Source organism: Asterias amurensis, chromosome 18 (assembly GCF_032118995.1).
Source record: "Asterias amurensis chromosome 18, ASM3211899v1".
Classification (NCBI taxonomy): Eukaryota; Metazoa; Echinodermata; class Asteroidea; order Forcipulatida; family Asteriidae; genus Asterias; species Asterias amurensis.
This window is the reverse complement of record NC_092665.1, coordinates 10055305-10076918: the sequence shown is the minus strand read 5'-3', so window position 1 is coordinate 10076918 and position 21614 is coordinate 10055305. Positions and strand designations below refer to the sequence as shown.

The window sequence follows — 21614 nt, the reverse complement described above, 5'->3', positions numbered from 1 at the left end:
TTTGAAAAGCGTTTGTCGCCGTTTGTTATAAAATACATGGGTAGAAAGATGTTTTAAAAGTAGAATACAATAATCTACACAAATATCACTCGAAATTGCACGTATTTCCTTTTACATCGCGAACTAACATGGTCGGCCATTTATGGGAGTCCAAAATTTGACTCCATAAATGGCCGACAGTGTTGGTCGACGAGGTATTAAAGGAAAACCACGCAATTTCGAGTGATACTTGTGTGTTGATTATTGTATTCTACTTTTAAAACATCTTTCTAACCATATGCATTTTATAACAAACGGTTAAAAACGCTCTTCAAAGACCAACTCGACCGATCCATGAAAACGTGTTCCCTATAACCAGTTTTGAACTGCACACATCTGAACATTACCGTTCGAGCTAAATGTTTCCAATTGAACTTAGCATTTTACTAGGCTTTCTCGGTCAATTTCGGAAAATGAGCAGCCAATTTAATTTGTATGCGTTCGAATTAAAACTATTTTGCCTCTCCGGTTTTTACTGCGTTTTAAATTCAGAATTCGGTCATTCAATTTCGTTTTGAGGCATTCAAGTTTCTAGCACACTCATTCTTTTTCATGACACACAATCATCATTCAATTTAGCAAAGCTGGTTCGACTAGAGATTTTGCTGATTTAATCATTTTCAATTTCGTAGTGATGCAATCAATTTCGCTCACCGAGGATTCAAATAAGTACGACTAAAGAAATACGAATAAACAGATAAACTGTAAAACCATTAGTACCTTCACAGGTTCAAGATGGAATGCTCCCTTCAAAAAGGCGAAGTCGAGTTGAACATTTATTTCTTTATTTTATGTTTCCAGTAGACTTTACCTTTAAGGGTTGTTTTCTTCTTTATTTTTTCGGACCTCCAATGGTTAACTGACCAAGACTTGACATTTGAACGTGTTTGAATGTTTTTTTTAATTAAAAAAAAAAATGTTTTTCCAGTTGTTGTTTTTTGTAAACATAAACCAACCATCTGTTGGCGTGCCAGACATCTTGGCATATTATGTTCAAGAGTGCCAAAACATTAACCGCATGCCTTTAACATTCGTATAAGGAAACAAAAAGTTAACTAAGCGTTTTAAGACTGCACAACTATCAGAATTGCCTGCCTCAAAATGAAATTGAATGACTAATATCTTGATGCATATCCCAATGCGCATGATCAGCGCACAGAGGATTCTGGGTGAAATCCGAGTCCAAGTAATACCGACAACTGTCATGGCATGCTGATTTTGAAGCAATATGATACACAACTACAGAACCTGGCATAGTTGATGTCAACTACAGCACGATGTCCGTCATGGCAAATTGATTTGTTTAAGTTCTACTAGAGATTCTAAGATGCATTGCAGATTTATTTTTTAAGTTGGCGTTTGTGCATTATGTTCTATTGTAACTATTGTTTAGCATATCAACCCTAGTGTCACCTTCCCGTGTTTCAATTTTAAGCAGTTTTTAATTACACAAACATCTTAACATAACCGTTCTACATAATTTTAAGCAGTTTTGAATCACACAAACATCTTAACATAACCGTTCTACATATAGGCCTACCTAAATGTTTTAGATTGAACGACCAACCAATCTACTAAATTGAGTCATCTTGAGTAATAGCCATACAACAACGATAATTTTAACAGTACTTAATATGGTTTTCATTAAAACAAAAACTTGATTTCAAAAACTTTGAATTGATGACAAAGCTTATTCAAAACTAAATAAAGCTGATTTTACAGAAAAATACTAATTTGCCATGATTCTGACTATTTCAATACTATTAGCTACGAAAATCGGCTCACTGATTAATGTACATATACTTGCGCAAATGGACCATTTATTATACTATTTGTTCATTCAACCCATCTGTTAAGTTCCCGTCAACTGTATACAGTTCTGAACTGCACATACATCTGAACATAACAGTGCAATATATAACTAAAATGTTTTAAATTGAACAACCAACCATCATATTAAGTTATAACCGTTCTACATTATAGGCCTACCTAAATGTTTTAAATTGAACAACCAACCAATCTACTAAATCTTGATTAATAGCGACACAACAAAGATACTACTTTATATGGTGTTCATTAAGAACAAAAACTTTGAGGAATACAGAACATGACATAATTGTATGTAAACTACAGCATAGCGTCCATCTACAGCAAAGCGTCCATCTCGGCAGCTTGATTTTGTATACTTCACTGGGTTTCCCAAGATGCTTTGGAGTGTTTTTTTTTTTTTAAGATGGCGCTTGCGCATTATGGGCTATTGTTTATCATCTCAAACCTATTGTAAAATTTCCTATACATGTTTAAACTTCAAACCTATTTTTAACTGCACGTACATCTGCACATTAGCGTTCATTTAGTTGACTAAATACTTTAAACTGAACAATAAAATGAAGTTACCTATTTGCTATATTAAAGTTATAATATTGATTAAATAGCCACTGAACAAAGATGATATTAACATTACTAATGACTCCAACAGGGCCGCAACCAAGATTATTGTGATGATGACGTCATATGATTCGTCAGAATAAAAACGGATTGGTCTAAATTCCTATTTGAAATTCTCAGAATCTCGATCTAAAACAAATAACTTCATAAAATTAATGAAATAACAACGTAAATAAAATTATAACTATAGAAGGAGTAACAAAAATCTAAAATCCAACACAAACTTTCATTCGAAAGACTACCAAAAGTTTCTAAAATTCTTTTCAATCCTATAAGCAGCCGATATTGTGTAAAATGGCTATCTGTGCAATAACACTTAACGATATACATGGTTTAAAACAACGAGTACATCAATTGCAATCTCATATATTAGTATTGCGTACACTTACTTCACTCAATGATTATAATGAGATTAATACATAATGATTAATTGGGCCTACATTACTTTGATTGAAAAAAAAAAAAAAACACAATGATTTCTTATAAGCTGCACATTTAGGAGTGAATAACAAGACTGAACAAATAAATTTTAACGTATTTTCAAACATTTGTGGCATAAAAGCTTTAGATTATGAGAACTTAAAACAGCAAAAATAATGTTTGATCTTGCAAGACCGAACTAGTTTTATGAAACAGTGAAAACATCAAAATTGGTCCACTCCCTTTCGGGTGACTCCTATGACCGATTGAGCTTAAACTCTCACACGTTTGTTATGTCATGTACGTTTGGTTATGCAACTTACGGATAAAGGTTTCATGATAATATCATTATTGTTTATGTGCTTTACGACGGACCGCAAGGATTACGTAAACTAGTTTTTTGCTAATTATTTTTTAGGTTTTTGCTTTAGATTTAAATAATGTGATTGACACAATCAATAAACAAACTAAACTGGTCCCAAGATGTGTTGCGGTTAACATCGAAGTACCTTTAGCCTGGAACCAGTTCAATAAGTCCAAATTGACACTATTAGTTTGAACACTAAAGTTTCTAGGTGAAGTTTATGTGAGTAACGACCTTTTACACAAATGAAACCGTCTAAACTACTGCAAATGTGGAGAAAATTGCATCTAATTCCTAATCACAATTGCTTATGATTACATAGATCGCAGTATTAAAGGCACTGGAAACTTTGGTAATTACTAAAGTAAATAGCTATTAGCATAAAAACTTGGTAACGAGCAATGGAGAGCTTTTGATAGTATAAAATATTGTGAAAAACGGCTCCCTCTGAAGTAATGTAGTTTTGAGAGGTAATTTCTCACTAAACTAACAAGTTTATACGTGGAGTCTGTCAGGCATCTGAAAGCACACAATGTGCAACAAGGGTATTTTTCATTCATTATTCTCTTGCAACTTTGATGACTAATTGAGTAATTTTTTACAGATTTGTTATTTTATGCATATGTTGGGAGACACCAAGTGAGTATACTGGTCTTTGACAACTGTGTCCATGCAGTGCCTTTAAGCACGCAATTAAACACGCAAACAATCCACCGTAAACGTAAACTAACTTTCGATGTTTTAATTTAAAAGTTACCAAACATTGTGATGGCAACAATGGTTAAGCTAAGTGTATGGTTTGTTGATTGAGTGTGACGGTGAATTTATTCTTCCACGAAGCAATACTGCCATCCAACTTCTAACGGAAATTAAAACCATGGTTTTTGCTCACAGCGGCCTCGGGCTCAACACGCCTGTGAAATAAAGGAAAAACACATTCAATAGTATTCACGAATTATTTGTCTATTTTTTTAATCGGATGAAGTGCTCTCTAAACTTTGCACTTAAAATATTGACAATATTACCGAGGCTTTTATTTTTATACTGAGAGGGTCATGTGAAGCGCAAATAAGATCCCGTGCCAAGACAACATTGGGGTTGTTAGCACATACTAGCTCAACAAAGAAAGGAATACAAACAATTATATTGTTGTCTTTTTTTTGCACCCTATGCATTCATTGAGTTGTTTTGTATTTATTGTCCAAACAAACAGCAAACGAACTGCTAATTTCAGGAGAGGAAAACATAAAACTAACAAATGAATCTTTAAATTTACATATAGAATAAATGCATAAATGCTGAGTACAATTGCAATAACAAGCAAAGAGCTTTTCCGTTCTGATTACCTAAAAAGCCAGTTTAGACCGGAAGTAAAGGTCAACATGGGGTCAAGATAACCCAAATTTAATCTCCAATGCCCATCTCCAACTGAACACAAATTTGAAAATCGACTGTGCAGTTCTTGAAATATGCTGATGCAAAGACTAAGTAAAGCTCTAAAAAACTTTAAACTGCAGTAATTTGACACCTCATGACGTCACAGTAATACAAACCTGTTTTTCATACGAGTAATTTTTAGTCACTTAATCGTTGATTTTGGTGGAAGTAGTTATAGTTTAGTTTATTTTTCAATACAGATTTTTCTATTTGTGAAACGAACATTAAACTTATTTTGAAATTTTTCTTTTCAAAATGTTACCTGTTCTTTTCAAATCCTTCCTTGATCAACGAGCGAATGTTTGGATTCTGCGTCACATCCAAAACATACTGTCCTCTGTTGTTCTTGATGTAGATATCGGCATTGTTGTTGATGAGATACATCGCTATGGTAAGGAGTTTAGTTTTCGCATCTGATGTTACTCCTTCGTGTTCAGCTTTCTGAATGAGCTCTCTCAACTGTTGACAGCAACATGAAACAAAATCAAATTAAACATTCAAACGTTCACGGTCAAGTGCACAGAGGGAGAGTAGGTAAGCCCTCCCAACAACTCACAAATTGAGTGATTGGTTGTATACAATAAAACGCCCACGCTGAATGATGATTTCAACCCGCTTGTCCCCATCCTCCCGCAATGAAAATGTTTGGTTTTACATACTGGCCAAGACATTCATGGAAGTCTTCCAGTATCCAGATCTAAATTAATTAAATTGTCAAACCATATTTTTTCGCGTTTGATTAAACGTCTATTTCAATAAACTATACGTATAGTACTTCAATATTAACATACATACAACGATTTGGTATGGTGGCTGAATTTTATTTATGTTGGAGTAGTATTTTCTGAATTGATCCTTTGAATGGTGTAAAGATGCCATTTGATAGACTATCTGGAAGATTTGGGGCAAATGAATATTTTTGGGGTTTATTGGTTTTGCTGAGACTTTTAGCAGAATACCTGTTTCCCCGATGGGTCCACATTTATGGGTCCACATTTATGTACAGTGGTTAAGGCTAAATTTAAGTACATAGGTACATAAAGTATTATGTATAAGCCTACATTTAGGGTTGGGCTACAATAAGAACTAGGTTACATTCAGGTCTTGGACCAAATTTGGCAGCTCACATACAGCGTCAATATTGATGAAACAGTCACGGACAAACCTTTTCAACTGCCACGGATTTAAAGGCGTCTTTCATCTCATCTTTGAGCAGAACACAATGAAGTGCAGTGTTGCCTTTCAGGTCTTGGGCGTTAACGTTGGCCCCATTAGGCACCAAAGCTTCAATACACTTGTAATAAGAATGCCCTGTTGCAAGATGCAATGCCGTTTGTCCAGCAGTCGTTTTGAGATTTATGTCGCATAGCCCCTGAAAACAAAGAATAATTAACAGAGCAAAAGCAGGAACACAGAACATGCAAAGGGCGGAGAACAAAGTACACGTAGTAGTGCAATTCTCTTTCATGAATAAAACCCCTTTTTGTATACACTGAGACAGATTCGATGTGACCATATTAAGGAGAACAATCACCGGAGGCTCCAGTATGGTTTTTAAACTCCATGTTACAAATGTAAAAGTTGTCACAACTTGTGGTTAAAGTCATTTCCAGAACAAAACTATGGGTGCGTTCGATTAGCTTCCCTGGGTCGACCTTGCGGTGCTTACTCGGGTGAGCCCCAGACAAGAGCTAAACGAACGATCGCACTCGCCCTCTTGTGTTTTTTTATGCACATCGGGTCACCCCCAAGTGACCCACTCCACAAGCAGGGCACTGGGGGCTGACCCAGGTGAGCCCCTCGAACGCCATTCGAACGCACCGGGGCAGACCGGGGTCGACCCTGGGAAGCTAAACGAACGCACCAAATGCATGTGTACATTTGGTTGTGCTGCGTTTGAACCGAAAATTGCGTCCAGCTGCAACCACGTGTGGCCAAAGAAAACACTACGACTTTGCGTAGTGAGCAGAGCTCATTCTATCTTACTCTAACTCATTATAGGTAATTATTTAGAGAAACAACTAAAGAAAACGTTGTTTACAGCGATACTTATGGGTACGCGAATTGGCCACTCACTAAGCTCCACTAAACCCTCTTGTTTTGATTTCTATCTGGAGAAAAATCCTTCAAAGCATCAACATTCTAAAGTCTGATCTCTTCGTAAGTTAGTTTGTGCACGGTAGTACGAGTTTTTATGGGCAACGGCCTTAAACTATCTTTAATGACCTATGGCAGGATACAATGTGTTGCTTTCTGAGATTTCGAATAGGCTTTGCTCTTCTAAAAGGGGTTAGTATTATAACACCCCTTGCAAGTATTCTGCCTGCTCATTGGTTTAGAGCGCGTCACATGACATGTCTTAGTTTTGCTAGACGACGGCCGTGTGATAGTGCGTCGGTTTGCCATGCGCTAGTCCGAAGACTATAGCACACGGCGTGCAGTACCCAGACGTCCGTTGCGTGTACGAGGATGATAAATTAATAATCTGTAACCATTTCGGATTGCACGACACTACATGCAGCACAGTAAAAGTGTTTGCAATCTGTATTCGCGTCGTCCGTGGATTGTAGCATTCAGGTCTGTAACTTAATAATAATAGTACAGTATTTAGAAATGTTTGGGGTGTTATAAAACAATTATTGACTGATTTTACTCGTGCAATGGTTACAAACTATGACTCCCTCGGTGATCCCCGTAGCGTTCTGTTTTCCCTCGGCTTCGCCTCGGGAAAATAGAACGCTCCCGGGGATCACCGAGGGAGTCATAGTTTTAACCATAGCACTCGAAGCAGTCAATATTTGTATAATAGCGCCCTCACCTGTTTGGTAAGAGTCAGAACTATATCTGTGTGGTTGTTTACGGCAGCAACGTGTAGAGCAGCAAATCCGTCATTCTTCTGGATGTTGACCATGTGTGGTGCAGTTTTCAGAATCCTCTCTAGAGCACTGTAATAAATAACACATCCTTTATCAGACCAATAATTTTGTTTTTATCTTTTAAACAAATAATGATAATGTGAAAAGAACATCTGAAATCTTAAATAAATGTTTTTTTTCCTCCAAATGTCTACATTTTTCATTTTTGTTATGAAAACAAAATGTAATGGTAAAGAAAGTAGCGTGGCTCAAAAGGTAAAACGCATTTTACACACTTACTACGAATTGTTAACCAAGGCAGCAAAGTGTAAGCAGTTGAACCCCATTTCGTTGAGTACCTTCAAATCGATCCTTGGATGTTCAATCAGCATATGTAAGATCCGTCGGTCGTTTTTGATGATTGCAATGAACAACGGCGAGTTTCCTTTGAGGTCCTTAACAAATTAATGTATAATAAACTGTCAAACCGTGTCGTTAAAGTTTGTTTCAGGATAATGTAAGAAATGAAGCGTCCACAATGCGTTTTTATTCTTGTCCATCACTTCCTTCTCAGTTTTTATATCAAGATCTTACCTTGTAGTTCATATCAACAGGTTTGTTCTCATGTTTAACCAAGATCTCTGCACACTTTCGATGACCTGCAGCTGCAGCTAAATGAAGTGCAGTCATGCCCTGCTTGTTGGCATTATTGACGTCACAACCACGCTGCAGAAGATACTCAACGACTTCTGGCTCTTTCCTGAAAAATAGATAATAACTAAAAATTAAGCTTGAAAGCGAAGCGGGAAAACTTGTTGATTTGTATTCATTCTGACAATGAGCTTTAAATGACAAGTAGGTGTTGACAATCGCTAAATAAAATCCAGTTTTCCCAGAACAATACAATAAAATAAATACAAAATTAGACCAACCCCATAACTGCAATTATAAGTGCAGTGTCTCCGTCTTCGTCCTTTTGTTCCAGTGCAGCTTTACCGTCAATCAAGACTTTGACCACTTCCATGTGTCCCTTGTGAGCCGCTACGTGCAATGGAGTCTGTCCTTTACTGTTGTGGAACTTTACCTATAAGTAAAATGGTTCAACGAAGCAAAGTCAATGCAAAAGGGGAAGCGACAGTAGAGGAGATGAATAATAAACTCAAACAGCAAAAGAAACAGCAATTACTACCATCAGCACCGACAAAAACATTAAATAGCACAACAACATCCGTCAACAGAAACAGCAGCAACAGCAGCCACAGTCAAAAACGGCAAGTCGAGATACCACAGCAACATAAAAAGAGCTATTATAACCTTCAATATAAACTATACCGCCACGTGTGCAGGACCGAATGCACAATCAACCACGATTGCTTCTTAAAGTTGTGGAGGTAGTGCTTTCTGCTTTACCAGCCAGGCCTCTGGTGCTAGCAAGCCTACATCCGTATGGACTAAAGGGGGTAACCCCGTTTCAACCCTAGGAGTAGGTGGCAATGGCCCCTGGTTAAATGGTTGATTGCAGCCTACACCTTGAAGTGACCTTCGGGCCTTGTTTGTCTGGCGACTTGCCAACAAAAAATAATAATAATAATACAAAATAAATAAATAACAAAATTAACAGTTCTATAATAGTGCAAAGTTACCTTATCGGGATTGCTTCCGATAATTTCCCGAACTTTCTCAGTATCGCCATTTGCTGCTGCGTTAAAAAGTGCGTTTTTAGTCATTGATTCATCTTCTCCGACCAAAGTCTCCATGTGAAGTTTGACCAACTCGGCCAGTAAACCGTCCCGATCTTTGACTATATAGAAAACCAACAAATGCATGCTTTAAAAATTACTTTATTTTCTCCAGTGTGATAAAAATGCTTAAAGAAATAACTTATGTTGTTTTTATATTTCTACCGAAACAACATGTTTTAATACATTACACTTTACCTTCGACACGGATTTTTTTCTTTTTCAACTCAAGTGCGAGGCAAACGGGATTGATGAAAAGCGAAGATCCTCCAAACTTCACCTTGACATCTCCTTCTTTGTCAACCATGATGACGTCTCCCACCTTTCCTTTGAACTTCAAATATATTCAGTACACAGTCAATTATTTTTTTTCTTCAAAAGATTATTAAAAAGGGACTGCCATTTCCTTATTGAAAGAAGGTACTAGTCTGGGCAATTGCAAAAGCTGACGAATTTAGTCTATGTATATTGCAAAAATTAAATATAAAAACAGCGAACGACTTTCAAGAATTATTTATCACTACATTTTGACCGGCAACCTGACAACAGTCAATAATCATTTGTCCCCATAGCTTTAACAACCCAATTATTTATCTACACTAACAATCATAACATTGACAGCAGTTGTACTGCTAGTGACAGAAAAGGGAGGATCTCCATGTGCGTGGTTTGGTCGGGGTGGGATCTCCTACGTCGGGAAGCTGCAAGCTCTCCCCACGCTTTATTTGAACATGTTCAAAATAAACGTAGCCGGGTCGTTGTCAGCAATATGCGGGGCAAAGTCGTAGTGGAAACGCCATTATCGTACAAGCATCGTGGTAGCATCGTCGTGAGATCTCTATGGTTGTAATAAAAACGCAGCACCGTCGGCAACCATTTCATAGTAGAAAACCGCTTGGTTGGCATTGGCCTTGGTGTGACCGTCAGTAATCGGCATGATCTTCGTAAGGTCGTAGTGCATGGAACGGGGTATGGACGGGGTATAAGGAATTGATAAAATCAATGCGTACTTGGCATGAGTGATGAATTTCACAAATAAACTTTATGGCAGGAAATGTAATGTTATTGATAAACAAATAATTATCTTTTTGATTTTACCTTCTCCATTTCATCTTTCCATCCACATCTCTCGGTTTGCAGCTCTTTCAATTTTGAGCTGGTCAAATTCAGCATACGAACCTTGTCCCCAGGCTCCACGTACGGGCGAACATTGCCTTCGTCTTAACATTGATGTTCAATACATTTCAATATATAAATCACAAAGTAATTTGAGTGGCATAACCCATTTCTGGTCAAGGGGAAACACATTTCTCCTTCCAATTTTAAAAATTGATACCGTCGAAGCAATCAAAGGACGTAATCGGGTAATATAGGTTTTCTCGGTCAAATCCGGCAAATGAGCAGCCAATTTAATTTTCATGCGTTCGAATTAAAGCTTTTTTGCCTCTCCAGTTTTTACTGCGTTTCAAATTCAGAATTCGGTTATTCAATTTCGTTTTGAGGCATTCAAGTCCCTAGCACACTCATTCTTTTTCATGACACACAATCATCATTCAATTTAGCAAAGCTGGTTCGTCTAGAGATTTTGTTGATTTAATCATTTTCAATTTCGTAAAGAGGTAATCAATTTCGCTCACCGAGGATTCAAATAAGTACAACTAAAGAAATACGAATAAACAGATAAACTGTATAAGGCAAACCGTTTCGTACCTTCACTTTTAAATCGAGCGAACCTTATTTTCTTTATTTTATGTTTCCAGCAGACTTTACCTTGGGCCCCATAAGGGTTGTTTTCTTCTTTATTTTTTTCGGGAGACCTTCAATGGTTAACTGACCAAGACCTGACACTTGAATGTTTTTGAATGTTTTTTTTTAAATTTTTATAAATGTTTTTCCAGTTGTTGTTTTTTGTCAAAATTCACCAACCATCATCTTGGCATATTCAAGAGTGCCAAAAAATTAACCGCATTAACAACAAGTTATCCAAGCGTTTTTAATACTGCACAAATATCAGAATTGACTGCCTCAAAATGAAATTGAATGACTAAACACACGTCTCAAAAACACTCCTGCGAATTTGAATGCATGACAGCTTCGATGAAATGTTTAATTGAATGGTTATTTTGTTAAATCGAGTGACGTAAAAGTAGATTTGACTAGTGTTAAAATGAAATCGAATGACCCTTTTTTAGTAGCATTCGATTTCGTGCGAAATAGGATAGGCTGGTGGTTAAATTGGCTGCTAATTTTCCGATATTGACAGAGAAAACCTGTAGAATTGCGAGGGAGTTTAGTGATAATGAAAAAAAGAAGACCCATACAAAGTTTGGAAGCAAGTGTGCCAACAATTGTCGATATAGCACTGTATGCGTACCTTTAAAGACAATTTCTAGGGTTTCCTATAAAATTCTGGAGACACACGAATATAACAGACAATATCACCGTGAATAAACGGTAGGGTATAATGTAAATTTGCAGAAATTGTTTGACACCGGTGCTTCCCTTGCGCTTCCAAAGTGATTGCCTTAAAAACAGAACAAGACACATGTTGTAAGCCTGTGTATTCCAGTCTATGATGACAAAGCGGTACGGTCTGGTATACTCACCAAGCACAGGCAGATGGTCGATGTAAAAATCACCATCGGTATCTCTTTTGGTGTACTTCAAGTCCATATTGCCGTTTTGTCCACACCGGTAATTGCCAGTAATACCACTAGGCCATTCCACTTGTACCCAGGTACGCTCACAAGGCAGTTTGATTTTGTAGTGGTATCCTCGCACAGTACCAATAGTCCCATCTCCTGCAATATGAAACAGGCAGGTTCGTTTCAGCTGGATTATAATGTCCAAGAAGAACTTGCGGCCATAATGATTGACGGGCTTGCTGACATAAAGTTTTAAAGTTCACATGACAGAGGCGACTTTTTTTTTTACTTTCAAGACAATACTGTCCATAGGACGTACACTTCGCGGGTATAACAAACAAAACAAGGTTTTGTTTTTTAACTTTAAATTGTCAATCTTAGCTTTTGTTTAGAATGAAGTTGAGAAGAGTGGACTCTATTTGAAATCGCTGTTTTTAGACCTTCTGAATGGTAGCACGAACCCGGACACCTCAACTGTCAAAAACGCTCAAAGAATGAAGAAGTAAAGAAAAATACAAAAAAATAACAAAACAAACACACACCCGTTTGGGTGTCTTACTTGGTTGTGCCATATGGGGCGCCGTTTGTCCATTAATTGTTTGACACTTTTAAGGCATGTTTTTACCATGGTTTACAGCAATTGGATGTAAACCATAGAAACTGTTGCCAAATCCTGTTATGGTTTACATACCAGTAAAGTATTTGTTGTGTATAAGTTTATGGTTTACAAACCATGAACATACAAAAAACATTTACAAATCATGGTTCATAAACCAAGCACGTTTTTATGGTTTATAAACCATGATTTCTGACTGCACATTTTTTATGGTTTGTAAACCATGATTTGTAAGTGCACTTTTTTATGGTTTACAAACAACGTTTTTGAGACGTGTAAATTTTCATGGTTTATAAACCATGTTTATTAAGAAGTCTCAATTTTCATGGTTTATAAACCATGTTTTTTAAGAAGTCTCGATTTTCATGGTTTATAAACCATTGTCACAAACCATGATTTTATGGTTCATTTGTTATGGTTTATAAACCATGATTTGTAAACCACGATTTTTATTCTTCAATTTTCATGGTTTATAAACCATGTTTTTTAGATGTCTCAATTTTCATGGTTTGTAAACCATGATTTGTAAACCATGAATTTGATGCTTCATTTTTTATGGTTTATAAACCATGTTTTTAAGATGCGTAAATTTTCTTGGTTTATGAACCATGATTTGTAAATGTTTTTTGTATGTTCATGGTTTGTAAACCATAAACTTATACACAACAAATACTTTACTGGTATGTAAACCATAACAGGATTTGGCAACAGTTTCTATGGTTTACATCCAATTGCTGTAAACCATGGTAAAAACATGCCTTAAAAGTGTTAAACAATTAATGGACAAACGGCGCCCCATAGTGCCAAGCCCTTTTTAAGCAAAAGTTCCGCCACAAGTCACACTTTTATCAAACCAACCTCCAAGAAAATAATTACTATATACTACCATGGTGGTGGAATTTATGCAATTGATCAAAAAAGACACATACCATCTTGATTTTCCCACTCCCAGTCTGCCCCTCTCACGACTCGGGCACCTTGGAAGATCCCCAACGACCTGCACTTGGCGGACCACTTCCGACCTGGAACGTCAACACTGGAAAAAGCATCATTTGAAAATTAGGACGAAACAAAAGAATGATACTTAAAGGGACACACCGGCTCACCGTTTACGCAATTTAGGGCTGTAGAATCATAAATAATGTTTTTATAGATGGTTGCTGTAAAAAAAAAATCTAAATGTCACGTAAATAGCGAAAAATGATTAAAAACCCAAAAGCGGTAAAAGGCCAGCGTATACAATACAATACAATATACAATACAATACAATGGGTTTTTATATAGCGCCATTTCATTTAGACCACAGCGCTTTAAACGAACAATAGCAATGCAGATAATACAACAAATGAATAATAAAGCAATAAACAGACACTAAGGAAAAAGATGTTTTTTAAGTGCTTTCTTGAAAATAAGCAGTGAAATTGAGGTGCGTATTGTGATGGGAAGATGGTTCCACAGTCCTGGAGCGGCTAAGGAAAATGATTTAGATGCAGCGGATTGAAGAGATTTGCTGCTCGGTTTATTTTCAGCAAGACGGGTTTTGTCTGATGCTGAGCGAAGCCCAGCCCTAGTTTGAATGTGAAAAGAAAAACAAGATGAAAGATATGCTGGTGCAAGTCCATTTAAGCATTTATACACATGCACCAATATTTTGAATTGAATGCGCTCTTTCACCGGGAGCCAATGTAGCTTTTTGAGAAAAGGAGTTGCATGATCATGTTTAGACGCACAAAATATTAGTTTGGCAGCCCAATTCTGAAGATGTTGAAGTCTATTAATTTGAGTTGTGTTCGCTCCAAGTAAAAGTGCGTTGCCATAGTCCAATCGTGAAAGAACAAGAGACCTTGTAACACTGCTACATGTGTCAACGTCCAGAAACCTTCTTATACGTGTAATGTTACGCAGATGGTATGACACAGACCTAGACAATGATGTTATTTGTGAAGACATAGACATAAGATTGTCAAAGACAATGCCAAGGTTCCGAACAGTTTTAGTGGGTGTGATAATTTCATCTCCAATATGCAGTTGAACACTGGGCATGAGGCGATTGAAATGAGGTGAGGTTGCAACAAAGAACTCGGTTTTATTGTTGTTTAGTTTCAACATATTTTCAGTCATCCAGGATTTTAATTCTACAATGCACTTTGTGAGCGCCTGTAAGGCAGACTGAATAGATGATGAATCCGAAGGTGTGAAACTGGTATAAATCTGAATATCATCAGCATAGATGTGATAGAGTAGATTGTTCCCCTTGATGTATACGTGTTTCCAGCCGTTGCAACTGTCAAATCTTCGTGACATCGTCGCACAATATTGTAAGTAGACTGGTGCTTTGTTTAAAGCAACGTTTTACTACGACGCAGCATAAGGATCCAGTCTATCCATAAAGTATAAGGTCCAGCATATACGGATCAGGCAAATCCTTCAACGATGTAGGTATACGTACATCCAAAGATCGTCACGAAGAACACAAAAACTAACCCAGAAAATGATGGGACAGTGACAAGTAAATAAAGCATTCCTGGCACCATCTAGGCCTACTACTGCATAGCCATGATGCAGTTTGGAATGCGATCGTGGCGTACATGCTCCCGACGTGCTGTGCCAGGACCCAATTTGCCTGTAGGCCTATAGAGGCACAGAAATATGCTTAGCACAAAATAGTATTGCATAGCAGAAACTGATACCAGCCAAATTGTAATTAAATTTGAAATGTTGTGAACTTATGGCTGGTGCCCGACTAAATTTTTGAATAGTAAAGAAATTTTGTGAGCAGTATTTTTTGCTAAACAGATGAAACTGAGGGGACCTGTTATTCACAGTGAAACATTTTATAATCTCGGGGGGGGGGGGGGGGAATTGTGAGGGATTCAAAAGCGTCCTTGTGAGAATATATTTTGAAACGTAAGCGTAGTTGCAAATCTTGAAACTTAAGCCTAGCTTGACTCGGGATTGAAAGCGTAATTTTTGATTATAGCGTAACAAACCTAAACGATGTATATGGATTGTATAAGCGTAGCTGAGTAGCTGCGTAGCTTGGAACGTAACCATATCTTTTGGAACGTAAGCATATCTTGGAACGTAAGCGTAGCTGGGTATCTTGGAACATAAACATAGCTGCGTTTGGAACGTAAGCGTAACTTGACTCAGGATTGAAAGCGTACCTTTTGTTGTTATAGCGTAACTTGAAGAAACGTAAGAGTATCTTGTAATGTAAGCATAGCTGAGAAGCTGTGTAGCTTAGAACGTAACCTTATCTTTTGGAAAGTAAGCATATCTTGGAACGTAAGCGTAGCTGGGTATCTTGGAACGTAAACGTAGCTGCGTATGGAACGTAAGCGTACTTGACTCAGGATTGAAAGCGTACCTTTTGTATATATAGCGTAACTTGAGAAGGAACGTAAGCAAAACTTGGAGTGTAATCGTAGCTTGGAACGATCATATTTTGGAAGGTATAAGCGTATAGCTGGATATCTTGGAACATAAACGTAGCTGCGTATGGAACGTAAGCGTAGCTTGACTCGGGCTTGAAAACGTACCTTTTGATATTATAGCGTAACATGAAGGCACGTAAGCGTAGCTGAGTAGCTGCGTAGCTTGGAACGTAACCAAATAATACCTCAACAATCTCAAAAATAACACTTCATTCACAGATTTAAAAAATATTTGTTTGACAAAATTATGCTTTGAGGGAATTTTTTTTAATCATATTATTTTCAACCTTTTATACAAAATTATTTTTCACCTGTTCTTTTTTCGATCGGGGGCTCCGGTTTTTTTAATCCCTTTTTTCTTCTTCATAAAACATTTTTTAAGCTACTCACACAATACACTGTCAATATAACAAAATGTGGTATTTCTACGTTTTGACATCATCAATCTTTTTTTATTGTTTCCTGAAAACTCCTAGCAAAAAGAAATTAGGAGCCATGAAACAAAACAGAGTATAATATTGGAACGTTGCGATCATAAGAAATAACGGAATCGACACGAGGTGTACCGACTGACAAACCCACGATGACAAACATGTACTCTGATGTCTGGCTCCCAACCCCTCCCAAGCTCACGGCGAGACCCGCAAGCTGCGAGTTCATAGCGCCCCGGATTACACCTCCAGCCCCCCACGAGACACGGCATGTGCGGTACGTGATATGCCCCGAGGCTTACGTTCCGATTGCTCCACGCCGTGGGGCCATATAACAAGCTTCCGTTACACGGACCCCTTGAATGCGAATCTTACGTTAGATTTTTCACCATTGTTTACATTTTGTAGCGATAATATGAATACATGATCTTTTTCGTCAATTACTCGTTAATAATTTTGTAAAAAAAAAAGATTTAAATTTGGTTTGGTAAGTTACTTTTAGACTGCTGGAAGTAAAACTAGCCCGGAAGGTCACGTGATTGTTTTTACCACTTTTTGGTTAGAACAATCACGCGACCTTCGTTTTTGTTTTAAAATGCTCAAAAACGGCCAAATTTGATGATTTTTTTTTAGGGACTTACTCACACTTCCTACGAAATCAAGTGCGATACAAATTTTGATGTCAGAGGGTCGTTTGTGCAGCGAATGTTTCGCAGGAGTTGCGAGTTGATGCGACGACGGCGGCGGCGGCGGCGGAGAGAAGAAGGAGGAGAAGGGTGAGCAAGAATTCTAGCATAAATGTGTCAGCTTGATTGGCAGTGTAAAAAAGAAAGAAATTCTAGCATCACTATAAAAAAATAGTATTAGCTTGCTTCGCAAAGATTACATAACAACAGTAAAGGAACAAAATTAGCCAAAAGAAAGCTCACCCATTAATACCGTCAGCCTCGATTAGCTTAAAAGGATGATCCAGGTCATGTTTACCCCTGTGGTAACATTTGTGGCACAGATCGTAATCGTTGCATGTACAGCATTTCCAACGCATTCCAGCTATGTCATATTTTCCGCAACAGTTGCATTGAATATGCTTATGTGTCACTCCTGTTACAAAAAATTAAGGGAGACTGGTCAAGGAAATGTTTACCTTGCTCTTTTTCGCACAAGCCGGACGGGAAACGTGGGGTGTGCCCACCCGGGGGGGGGGGGGGGGCAAGTAGTGTGTGTAGTGTTTATGGGAATTGGACGGGGAAACCCAACTAGTTGATCCACGCGTCTAAATACGGGATAATTTGGGAACGATTGGTGGCAGCGGACTGGCGCCCTCAACAACGGCGATGACCGAAACTAATTTCTTTTCCATAATAACCATTATATACCATCGGCCATAAGCAAAATAATTTGAATTAGGCCCAATTTGATACTTATAAGTGAATCTAAACTTTTGTGAAATAATTTGTTCCTGACAACACGAAGAAGTCATCATTATTACATTAATATCATTGTACACAGCTAAAACAATTGAGTTTTTGGAAAAGATCGAGGTTGAAAATTTTCAAATTCCTTTTTGCTCGCTAAATGCTACTCTCACACTTGGGAGAATATGCTAGCGAATGTGCTTACGAACGGAAATATTTAACATTCGCTCAAACTTCGCAACATTCACCACGTTCACAAGTCATTCTCCACCTCCTTACGAAGATCGGTCACTTTATGCTGCGCTCACACGGCGAATGTGCTAGCGAAAAAATGCTATCGGAAGGAAATATTTGACAATCGCTCAAACTTCGCAACATTCGCCGTGTCTTCGTATGCGTTGGTAACACATTCGGGAAGTTCATAAATGTTTCCCCACCTCCTTACGAAGATCGCTCAGTTTACAAACTAGTTTGTAAATTTCAGCGAATGTTGCGAAGACGGTCATTCGGCGTGATTTTCGTTAGCATTGGTAACGTTGGTAAAGCGTGCGTAAGCGTTTGCAACATTCGTAAAGGCATTGGCAAGCGTTGGTATAAGCATTCGTAATATATTCGTAAGATATTGGTAAGGAGAGGGCCGACCGAGGACGATCGAAGGGTGAGACCGAGATAAAAATATTCACTATTCAACCGTCATTTTGGACGAATTCAACGCGAAATTCAAATATTCATGTTCGCAAGAACATTCGCCACTCTGTGAGAGAGGCATTACGAAGCTCTTCCGTACATTCAGCGAATATTCGTAAGCATTTAATAGGCCATTGGTACTGTTGGTAAAGCGTGCGTATTATGCGTGAGATATTGGTATAAAAGGAGAGGTTTAAAGGACGACCGAGAACATATTCACTGTCAAATCGCAACTTTTGGGCGAATTCATCGCGAATTTCAAACATTCATAATCGCAAGATATTCGCCCAAGTGTGAGAGTTACCAAGTGTGAGAGTTACTCGTTACCAAGTCAGGTTTTGTGCTAATAATTATTTTGAGTAATTACCAATAGTGTCAAAGCCTTTAATACTAAGTCGACACGTCGAGATAATGGGCCGAATAAATAAAAACTAGCAGTTTAATTATTATCTTAAAACCTTTCTTGAGTACGAGTAATGGGGAGAGGTTGATAGTTGAAAACACTGCGAGAAACAGCTCCCTCTGAAGTAACAGTTTTCGAGAAAGAAGTAATTTTCCCACGAACTGGATGTCGAGACATCAGATTTAGAATTTGAGGTCTCGAAATCAAGCATCTGAAAGCACACAACTTCGTGTGACCATGGTGCCACAAATGTGTTTTTTCTTTCATTAATATCTCGCAACTTCGACGACCGACTGAGTTCAAATTTGACAGGTTTGTTAGTTTATGTATATGTTGAGATACACCAACTGTGAAGACTAGTCTTTGACAATTACCAATAGTGTTCAGCGTCTTTAATCACTGTTTCTATAAGATATATATTTTTGTGTAGCGACACGGCTAGGAGAGCCGGTCCTCTAATGAATAAAGGACGAGCATTCGCCAAAATACGTTTCAATAATAATAATGAACTAGCGGGATGCCGCGCTTCGCGCGGCACCCCGCTAGATGATGAAAACCCTTTATACAAATATTTCGAAATGTAATGTGGGTGAGGGTGATATACGCCTCTCTTAATATGTATGCATGGTGTCATCATTCTAACCCAAAATGAAGCTATTGCGCAAGTCCGCCACTACTTGCAATGGCTGCGCCCACCTCGTTTTGGGTTAGACGACGTACCTTTAGAAACTATATTAAAGGTTCCCCCGTGAGCCTTGTAGGGGTCTAATATTTGGGCCTCCTTAACGCTATACGCTTTTCAAATCAGCCTTGATAGGTGAAAGTTTTACGACCGTTAGCCAGCAATAACTAAAGTTTCTTTTGTACTACACTACCAAAACTTTTCCCACATACTCAATATACATTCATAATGCTTGCATTTCCTTTTGTTGAGTGAAATTAAAAAACATCTTCAAAAAATGACATTTTCTGCTCGGTACTCACTGTTGTTTTTCTGCCGCATCGCACCAGCCTACTACATGTAGATCGACGAACTGCCGAGCCGCGGCCGAGTCGAACTGTGAAAGGGTGTTACAAGGCAGTGCAGCGGTGCGTGGGTGCTGTCCGTTTACAATACCCGCCGTTCACGCATAAAGCTTGCACGCACTGTGGCGGCCATATTGGATTTGGGATTTTGAGGCATTATGGGACATTTTTGAGCTTGGCATACAGCAAATTCGAGCTCAGCACCCCTCACTACCCCTAAAAAAGTTGTATGCCATAAATTAACACAATTTGCCTTGAGGGTTGATTTTTTTTTGAAAGTTCACGTCCCACGATACTTAGCGTTGTTACAGCACTAAATAAAGCGAGTTTTCAACATGCTGTGTGCCAAAAATCTAATCTATCTACTGTTTTTTTTTTTACCACCGCTGTTTTTTTTTTTTTTTTTTTTCGGGGGGTGGGAGCGGTAAGAGCGTAGGCCTCTTTTTAATTTATTCTCATCTGAATTGGCCCTGTAAATTTTCTGGTCAATAGGCTGCGCGTTACGGGAGCACTAAACGTGAACGTGAACGTCAATAAGTGTATTGTTGATTGTCACTTTGGGTTTATTGCGTCTCAAAACCAGACAACACACCACTCACAATACACTGACCAGAATGTAAGGAGGTTGGGCTCGATTTCACATGCCTACTTTATTTGTGTAAGCCCCCGCCCCAACCCCAAAATGTTATTAATAGACACCTTTCAGGCTCCTTCCAACCTATAGCCCTACCCAAATGTTTCCAAATTATAAGGCTTCCGTTTGATCCCATCCGCCTTGTCCATAATTCTCATGCCGTTTGGAAGTAACTGCTTTTTTATAAATATTCTCCATTTAAATTTAATATTTTCAACAAATGAGTCACCTGTCAGAAGGGTTTCTATGAAGTCTGGTAACAACATCGACCAGTGGTTGACACATGGTCGCCTGCGAAACATCAATCTGTGATTTACTTCATTCATTCAATGCAAATTCGTCCTGGCACCCAGCCTCTTCGACCCTGCGCGGCAATGAATGAACCAATCCGGAGAACCATGCTTAGTACAACACGAAAGTAACCCGACCAAAAAGGGCGGATCGAATGGCAGGTGGGCGGGCAAGGGGCAATGAGTGAACCAATCCGGAGAACCATCTGGCGCGGGTTTAATACGCTTTTAATAGTATAGATAATCAAGCCAATGACGTTTACATGAAATCCTCTTCTTGTATAGGTTTTAATACTTCCAACCCATAGAAAACATACACAAAGTTACAGCGCTACAGTATACACCTCATAGCCTATAATACATAGTGAACAAAGTTCACAAAAAGGTCAGCACACACAAAGGCTAACGGACGCACGTGTGACGGTGCTGGGTTTTACAAATAAAACGATCCAAATAGAGAGCTACAAAATCACAATAAGTTAGGCATAAATGAGGGTCAAAACACAGAATAATACTCACAAATATCTCTTAGAATTTATCCCTCCCAATAATAAGTTTTTGGAGCATGGCCAGAGCCATGCTCCCTATAAAAATAGAGAGAATCACAGACCAAAAATTAAGTTGCTCTTCCAAGACGAAGCTATAGAAAAAGAGAAAGATCGTCACGTGACAATACTAAAAGTAAACTTTAAACAAGTCAAACAATGAGGGCGCACTTGGCGGATCCC

The 21614-nt window shown here is 38.2% G+C and overlaps 1 protein-coding gene across 1 annotated transcript in view; it reads right to left on the bottom strand.

Moving 5' to 3' along the window:
* Positions 1-292: 292 nt before the first annotated feature.
* LOC139950629 (E3 ubiquitin-protein ligase MIB2-like) overlaps positions 293-21614 on the bottom strand; it is a 31346-nt gene continuing 10024 nt past the window's right edge. The window contains exons 4-16 of the mRNA XM_071949406.1: positions 17361-17532; positions 13493-13599; positions 11909-12103; positions 10401-10522; positions 9501-9636; positions 9207-9364; positions 8496-8647; positions 8158-8323; positions 7864-8018; positions 7527-7653; positions 5874-6080; positions 4971-5167; positions 293-4185 (exon numbers count right to left, since the gene is read on the bottom strand). Coding sequence (XP_071805507.1) covers positions 4131-4185; positions 4971-5167; positions 5874-6080; positions 7527-7653; positions 7864-8018; positions 8158-8323; positions 8496-8647; positions 9207-9364; positions 9501-9636; positions 10401-10522; positions 11909-12103; positions 13493-13599; positions 17361-17532 — 1949 coding nt within the window. The 3' untranslated portion in view covers positions 293-4130. The remainder of the gene's footprint in view (positions 4186-4970; positions 5168-5873; positions 6081-7526; positions 7654-7863; positions 8019-8157; positions 8324-8495; positions 8648-9206; positions 9365-9500; positions 9637-10400; positions 10523-11908; positions 12104-13492; positions 13600-17360; positions 17533-21614) is intronic.